Below are 8,957 nucleotides of genomic sequence, written 5' to 3' on the forward strand. Positions count from 1 at the left end.
GTAAAAAAGGACGCCACATCACGCGGCTTCACCCTCAAACTCACTCGCCCACAACTCACCTTACTACTACTACCACTAGACTACCAGTACATACAACATTACTCAAATTTACTATATTCCAAACATTAATATCATATATAAACCCCTACATATTTATGGTTACTTTTACAATCCATTAATGATAAATCTCAAATGTATCAATAAATATGAAAGTTTCAAAATTTTGAATCCTTAAAGTCAACTTTCACTGTATTTACTTACAAATTGAACCCTTCTTCGGTCAAATAAAATTTTTTCTTATATATAAACTCAGTTGAATATTTCATTATAAGAATAAGATAAACTCGGTATAGAAAAACTAGAGGGAAGTTTTGAAAGTAAAAGAAAGCTTAGGGTCCTTTAAATATTTATCTAAACTAGATCGAACCATGGTTTAAAAAAAAATTAAATTCCGTAGAAATGGTGACGCGTGTCCCCTTATACAACGCGGTTTCTGCATCTCACCGCCCTATTTAATTCATCCCCATACGCCCTTCCTTTCTCTCATTTCCCTACTCAAATCGATCAACTATACTTGACTGCCTTAATCTTCTCCTACTGTTCACTTCACTTCACTTCACTTCATTATCATGCTTTGATTTGATTCAATTTATATTGGTCCATTTGTTTCTCATCCAATTATTCAAAACCATGACTTCTTCCGAAAACTTGCCCGCCCTCACCGCTTCCTGGCCCTTTCGTGATCCTTGGTTCTCCGCCGAAGTCTCCGCTCGCGAGACCCAAACTCTAACCGAAGCCCTACAAAAGACCTTTTCTTCTTCTTCTACTACTCCTACAGCAATCTTTAACAACACCTCTGTTTCTGAACCTTTTGCTTCTGATTTTATCTCCCCTTCGGTCAACCCGGAAACTCCCACTGTTTCCAATGTTTCCGGTTCTGACCCTGAAACTTCTCTTCCCAAACGCCAGAAAAAGGCCGTCTCCGGCCCCAATTCCGGGAAGATTTCGAAACGGAAGTCACGCGCGTCGAAACAGACCCAAACCACCTTCATAACGGCGGATCCGGCGAATTTCAGGCAGATGGTGCAGCAGGTGACCGGCGTCAGATTCGGAAACTCGCAAGTGACAGTGGCTCCGATACTGAAGCCAGAGCCGCAGAGACCTGGTGGCAGGCTACCGGGAGTTGGGCATATTGGTGGGTGCTTACCCACACTTGATACATCGGCGTTTTTGCTGGATCAGCACGAGCAGCATGCGGCGATGGGGCCAGTAGGTGGGGTGGGTGTTGAGTTAGGCCCTTTTAACTTCCAGACGTCAGTGATGGGTGACGGTGGGAGTTCTGGGCTTGATTTTGACGCCCTCTTCACCTTCCCAACCTTGGAGTCATGGAAAGTGATGTGATGGTAAAAAATGTTTCTGAATTTTTGGGGACCTACCTTTCTTAATTAGATGGTATAGTTTCTTTAATTTTGGTTCAATGGTGTATGAATTTTAGAATTAATATTACTTCAATTGCATGTTACATACATTCAAATGCCTAGCCAAAGTGAATGTTAATGCTGTTTGTTCTTGTCAGTCGCTCTTTATTTATTAACTTGAAAAAGTGAAATGTGGGCTTTGTAATTCCAAATATTAGATTAGATGAATAATTTGATATTTTTTTTTCACTTGAAGTTTGATATCACCTTTCATTTTCATCTTGAAAATTTATTTAGTTAAATTTGTTAATAAAATCTATTATTAATCTTTTATAAAGTTGATAAAAAGACAAAAATATTATTTTATATCTTTATTAAAGTTAAAGAACACATTATTTTTCAATACATATTAATAATTAATTATAAAAAGAGTAATCAAAAAATCTTTAATTCCTACCCCAATTATAAAATTAGTTGAGCCGTGCGTGGTTAACTTATAATAATAAGTTTGACCTTTGGATTGGCGATTGGCGATTCATTTTTCAGAATGCTGCAGCAAATAATCCATCCACCCTAGATGAGTTACAAGAGCAATCCACGTTGGCAAATCCAAACTAAAACTCCTAGCTTGTCAATGACAAAGCGAGCAAGCGCCATCAATTTGGAATAGAGAGAGTTGAGGGGGAAACAACCATGATGAATAGGGTTGGGGTGGGTCTCACTTATCGTCCTTTAGATTCCATTATCTGACAACTTCCAATCGGCAACTCACATCTTCTCCTCTTTGGTTGTTTTCCACCCAACCAACCAACCACTAAAAGATAAAAGCTATAAAATTTAAAATAAATGATATTAATTTTATAATTATATATTATACAAACAAACAAAGTAGTAAAAATATTTTTTAATTATTAAAACGAAAAATGATTTTGATATTCAAATTTAAGGGATAACCATTCTACATCCATATATTTTATCTTAAAGAAATTAGGCCCACCATATATCATAGACTTGGGTCTTCCTCACATGCTGCCAGAATATTTTACTCAAATCAAATAGGCTTCTGGAATCATATGACATATGCAGTAACGTAATCAATTCAAACCTGCATTAATTATTGGATCAAATTTCCATCATGACTTGTACATTTTTTTATAGGCTGTAGATAATTCTGGAGGTCGTAATGAACTTAATAAATTTAGAATAATTGTGCCATAAAAAAAAAAATAAAGAATTGTTTGAATTATTAATTTAATTCAATTATCTTTCAAATTTACAATAATTGTGCCATAAAAAATAATAAGCTAAATATTTTCTAAAAGTGATTAATGTTTACTAATAGAATATTAGATAATTATTTCCAAGGATAAACATAATAAACCCAATCCTCATTTGTTTATTTATAAACCTCCCAAATTTGATTAGCATTAATAATAATAATAATATTATTAATTAATTGGATTGGAATATTATCTTGGAGACCAAGCGATTGAATTGTTGCGCAATTGGAAGTCAAATATGATGTGCTGCAGCCTGTACTTGATTGTACATTCTTGTCTTTTTCAGCTTTGACTGACTCTGACTTTCTGCCACCTTGACTCTCTCGACATCTCACACCCTCAATTTGATTTACACAACAATCCAACGGTCCACATGCTCACTTGACTGTTACCGCTAATCGCAATCTCGTCAGGAGTTCAAGGCTCCGAATACAATCCACTGTTCCATCCATGTGCCCATTCTAAAACAATCCGTTTGTTTATTTAGTAACTTTGAAATTTGGGATTTATTTAATTATTAGGCCAAATAATAGATTCCCATTCCCAATCCCAATCCCAAACTTTTGTCTGTTAATTATCCAAAATCAAAACTTTCACCTATAAATCGGTAAAATTAAATAAAATAGTTAATTTTAAAATAATATTATTATTTAATTAATAATATATTAAAAATAATAAAATATTACTAATTTTTATTATAAGTTTAAAAATGAATAATTTTTCTAAAATTAACTTTGAAATTTTAAATTTTCGGTATTAAAACAAATGGTTTCTCTCTCCTTCCCTTTTTTGACACTAAAACTAGCCAATTTCTCTTTCTCTCCCTTTTTTCTCGGTGTCTTTACCACTGTGAATTATATTTATCTAGTGACAAAGATATCGCTTTCATCACTAGATGAAAATGATTCACAGTGCAAGAAAGACGCTAGAGAGGCATCGAAAAAGGAGAGGGGAAGTGAAACTGGTGGGGACACTAGAAAAGGGAGGGAGAAACTCTAAGAGAAAAATGTAAAATTTTAAAGTTTAATTTTAAAAAAATATTATTAGTTTTTTAATAAATAGCTAATTAAATGATGATTTTATTTTTAAAATTAATTATTTTTATTAATTTTAATAATGTATAAATATGAGTAATTAGTAAGTGAGAGATTGAGTCACATCATACCTTCGGTGGGAAAGAGTCATTTAGCCTAATTATTATTAAAAGACTAATTGGATTTATTGTTTGATAAAGGACGTTTTAATTTCCATATATTTTTATATAAACTTGGATACTTATCTGTGAGATATTGGTTAAAAATAATAATAATAATAATTTATTTTTGAATAAATTAACCAAAGTTTGACAAAGTCATAATTCTTATCCAACATATTATTATTAAACTACAAATACTCTGAAAGACATAAACATCCTTTTACTTCTCAAAAATTTGAAAATAAAATTGTTAGTACAACAAATCACTATATTTCACCAAAAAATGTATGATTGATTGATTGAACTCACACTAAATAGGTGTGATTTTGTTATATTACATTTTTCTAATGTGGTTCTGATGATTTGGCTATCAATTCAGGCGTAATTTAGTCAATATTTTATAATTTTAACATCAGAAGATACTGATTAGATTACGAATGCATGACTATTCATGCAGGTAATATGATATTTTTAAAAAATTAAACAATTATCTATTTGACACAGTGCTACATATTTTTTTTTATTCTTAATAAAATTAGATTTTGAGTTAAAGTTATAATTTATGGTTACCGCAAACCATGGGTGAAAAAAATTTACTCTCAATTCAAACTAAGTAAGTATGGTTAAATCAGACGTGTGTATACATACAAACACACATACATACATACATACATACATACATACATACATATATATATGAATAAAAAACAGATAATTATATTAAAATGGTAGTGTGGTTGAGAAGGTGGAGGAGGTTGTTGACCTAGAAATGTTGGAAGCAGAGAAGATTGGGTCAAAAAGTGGATGACGTGTCCGTTGACTTGACGAGTCATTGTCATCAGTCCTGGATGAGCATGTGGCTGTGTTATCTTCAACAGACATCCTTGTCGCTTTATGATATCATGCTTGCGTTTGCACTGTCGTCATATTCTCCTTTTAGGGGTACTTTAGTCAATTCACCAGTTTTTGTTCTTATTATCATCATCATCATTATCAACATTATTTTAGACCGCCGTTTGTATAATCAATATACTGTACAAATTAACATTAGAGAAAATCCCTTATACATTTTTTTTTTGTTTAATTTTAAAGATAAAACTATATTTTTATACAATTTATTGCCGGAATATTAGATATTAATATATATATATATATATTTGTAGATAAAAATTTAGAAATAAAAGTAAATTTTGAGTGAAAGATGGATGGCTCAATTGAAATTGCATATGAATCACTGAAGAAGACATAAGACTTGATACATTTCTTATGCAAATTGCAACCACAATTTGACATCTACTACTATAAGCCATTCAATAACTAACTACAAATTCACAAGTTGTTATCATGTATTCACCTTTGGCCCATTTCTTGTGTTGTTACTTTCACATCAATTTGGCTCTCATGATTTCTTCTACACTACCAATCCAATCAAATCAGAGCTTTTGTCACTTGTAAACTATGCAAACCTGCACCAAACATTATGAAAAAAAGAAATAGGACAAGATGACAGAATATGTGTCACAATATCCAGGAACATATGGCTCCATATTTTATGAAAAAAGAAATCAAAATCCACATGGCACTGGAATAAGGAACTAACATGTGAACAACAATTCTATTGAGAAATGATATCAAAACAAAGGCATCCTAATTGAATAATTTTGTAGAACTTACAACCAACCCTGTAAAATTGTGCCGTGAAAGTGTATCAGGAAAATTGTTTCTCTCACATTTCTCTTTCACAGTTAGTCACTACTGCATATTGCAGTTTCATCATTTCAATCTTCAAGATTAGATGTTTAAGTTGAAGGATACTATAAGCTGCCTTTATGTTAGCTGCTATTGTTGTGGCATTGATTGATTTATATGCCTTCCATGTGAGAGCATTCTAGAGCTTAACCACTTATGTCAAGAACTCACCTATCAGCTCCTGTTTTCACGTCAAGTGGTAACTCAATGGACAACAAAGCTAAGAACTAATATTTCCTTGATGAAGAAAAGAAGCACACCAACTAGAACAATTAAGAAAAAAAAAGTTTCTCTTCTTGCTTATAGGTGGGGTGGGCATCTAGTTTTTGGGAGGCTATTGAAGAAATAAGACAAAAACCTTTTTGATTTATTTTGATGCTATGCCACCATTTATTAAAATGTTTCCCTCATAAATCATTTATAAAAACCTTTATCTAGATAACAAAACACAGATAATGATATTTCTAACCGTTAGAGCAAGACAATGTGCACAATTAATGACATATTATCATATGATTGAATAATTTAAAATTAAAGATAAAACAATACCCAATCATATGGGAGACATGTCATTGATTGTGCATATTATTTGTGTATATAGTTTTATTGTAACTGTTAAGGCAACCAAACACTTACTTAACCATACAAATAAATCCAGAAGGATTTTGTAGTAATTTCCTATCAAGTAATGGATGAAAAGATACAGGTAAAATCATATAATTTCTAAGGTGCCATGAATCCCAATAGTAACAAAGCTGAAATAGCTTATTAAACCATACCATATATGAAAATATATCAACTTATGCAATATTCAAAACAATAACCAGATGAAGCGCCTGGTTTCTATAATCAACACAGCATGAAAACAGTTAAGCAATGAAAAATCAAATGTAAACAAACGGAACATATTTGTCTTAAGCAAAGTCCACCTGGCAGATTAAGTCTCCAATCAAAGTTAGAAGTGCAGATGTCAACGCTTTTGTTTACACAGGATACTGTGCAAGAAGAGCCAAATACCTACAATAATACAACAGGATCATGCTTTTAATAATGGGATATAGGAAAACAGAAGAGAGTAGCAACACATGAACAAAGGAAATAATTTTTATAAAGGAGAAGAAAAGAGTATATATTCATATTACCTTGTAGTACATATAAAGATTAAATAATAAAATAAACTAATACTGGGAAAAAAGATAGTACCACTTTAAAATATTAGCCCCTCCAAAAAGGCACTTAATCATTATCATAAGAGATCATTGCTCTCTACTGATGACCACAATTATGGGAGCCTACAAACTAAAGCAAAATCAGTATGCTTCATAGATAGCTGAATGAAAGGGTATTATGTGTAACTACTTATCCTTAGCGAGTGATCAATGACGAATAACTGTATATGTCCAAAACTATGAAACACTTAAAAACTCTATTACTTCAAATTTGAAGTCCTGTAAACTAAGCATATCTTACATGGAATTTCACTCAGTGCAATGCATATGTATTTAAAAGCTAAGTAGTCTGCCAGTAATCCAAGCAGTCAGCAAAGACAAAAACAATGGCCTCTCAATTAACTCAACGGCACCAAAGATTAACAATACCCCGGTAGAGGTAAGCAGTCGAATAAACAATCAACCCAGGTAGACTTAAAACATCCTAATTTTCAAAAGAGTTTAAACTTTCACATTCAACAATCTCTACAGAAACTTAACATGAAAAAAATACGAATAAAAAAACTCAAAGCAAACCGCAAAACACAATATAGAAAAAAACCGAAAAACTTCACCATGACAGGAAGGACCAGTTGCTCCCTCCACCACCAGCACCAGCACCAAAACCACCACCTTCACTTCTTCCTCCGCGAGGGCCTTCAAAATCACCACCACCACCAGCGGCTACACCTGGGGCGCCTTCCGAGGCCGCTGAAAATCGAAGACGATCAAAACCCGGTCGCCCAAATGCCATTTTGAAACTACCCGACGACTTAAACCCAGTAACATGAATAGAATTCAATGAACGTTAGTAATAGCCCCTAAAAACGCTTATTTCAACCGAGTTTACAGGAACTCGAATTTGTTGGCCAAACTGGGAGATGGGTTTGCGGGAAGAGCCCGCAAAACGGTACAGGAGTGGAGATTTGCAGGTGAGAGATGCAGGGTTTGCCACGTTTTGATATTGTTTCTAGGGGTTTTGGACCAGAGGCAGGGAAGTTGGGGTTTTTGAAATGTTTTCGTTTGGGACTAGACGGGCGGAGGGCCCGGGCTGGCTGGGGCACGAAAGTTGGGATCTTTTGAAAGGCTTTTGTTTGGGACTAGACAGGCAGGGGGTGGGCTGGCCAATTGTCCCAGCCAGCCTCTCATTTTCAACCCAATTTATGGGAACACGACTCGTTAGTGCAGAGGATCATGTAGAGTCTATGGGCCAATTAATACAGCCTATTACTGTAGAGCATCTTCTACCAAGCCAGGCCAATGGCTGTCACCCTGAAAATTTTAATTTTTTCCCATATAAACCCTTACTCAAAAATCTTATAGTCTTAACTCAATTCTCTATTTCAATCTCACATTCTTTCAACAATTTCATTCATCAATCTCTTATTCTCAAACCTTTTCAATTCTCAATCAATATTTGCTTGTGTATAATAATTTAGTTTCCGTTTGTATTAGAGTTTTGTAATTATTACTTTTCTTTCAACAAAAACTTACAAATAAATTCAGACTGAAATGAGTTTAATCTGTTTAAATATTTTAGAGATAATAATATTGTTGATGATGCATCTGGAACATTAACGCTTAAAATTATGTAGGGGGGGGGGCAGAGGGGGGTTGAGAAATCAAGACCATTTCGATCAAATAAAAGAAATAATTGAAGTTAGATTAATCTGACAAGCAGTGTGTAAACACTATAATTCTTGTTTGACATGTGCTCATTTGAACGACACTGATTATCTTCATTATCATATTATTGAATATTATTAAAAAAAATACACAACATGAAAAGACAACAACAAATTGTCTTCACTAGATTATGATCAGTTGGCTTCTCTAGTGCAACAGGTGGTCTAAGCAATTTAAGGCTCATTAGAGAAATGACAAATTTTATCTATAATCAACAAGAGATGAAAGACTATATAGCTAGATATGTTGTAACTTTTGATCAACCTTTTTCAGATACTAAAAATGAAATATTAGAATAAATGATACAAAATAGTATTCAACTAGCTTTTAGAAGGAATTCCTAAGGTTACCTTTAGGTTTGATATCATTAGGAATTATGAATTCATAAAATTAAAAATTATAGAAGAATTAAATAATTTTA

The 8,957-nt window shown here is 33.1% G+C and overlaps 1 protein-coding gene and 1 long non-coding RNA gene across 2 annotated transcripts; one reads left to right on the forward strand and one right to left on the reverse strand.

The window, feature by feature from the left end:
* Window positions 1–536: 536 nt before the first annotated feature.
* LOC123197262 (calmodulin-binding protein 25-like) lies at window positions 537–1,667 on the forward strand. Its single transcript, XM_044611473.1, has one exon. It carries the CDS (start codon window positions 691–693, stop codon window positions 1,399–1,401), a length of 711 nt encoding a protein of 236 aa, XP_044467408.1. The 5' UTR covers window positions 537–690; the 3' UTR covers window positions 1,402–1,667.
* Window positions 1,668–6,386: 4,719 nt separating this feature from the next.
* Window positions 6,387–7,979, reverse strand: LOC123197295. The gene is made up of 2 exons (XR_006497862.1): window positions 7,426–7,979; window positions 6,387–6,659 (listed from the first exon to the last, which is right to left on the reverse strand). It is a non-coding gene; the product is annotated as an uncharacterized LOC123197295 (long non-coding RNA).
* Window positions 7,980–8,957: the final 978 nt, after the last annotated feature.

Source organism: Mangifera indica, chromosome 15 (genome assembly GCF_011075055.1).
Source record: "Mangifera indica cultivar Alphonso chromosome 15, CATAS_Mindica_2.1, whole genome shotgun sequence".
In the NCBI taxonomy this organism is placed as follows: domain Eukaryota; kingdom Viridiplantae; phylum Streptophyta; class Magnoliopsida; order Sapindales; family Anacardiaceae; genus Mangifera; species Mangifera indica.

What these genes read in the sequence shown, in the direction of transcription:
- LOC123197262 (XM_044611473.1), top strand. Translation starts at nt 691, where the DNA reads ATGACTTCTTCCGAAAACTTGCCCGCCCTCACCGCTTCCTGGCCCTTT.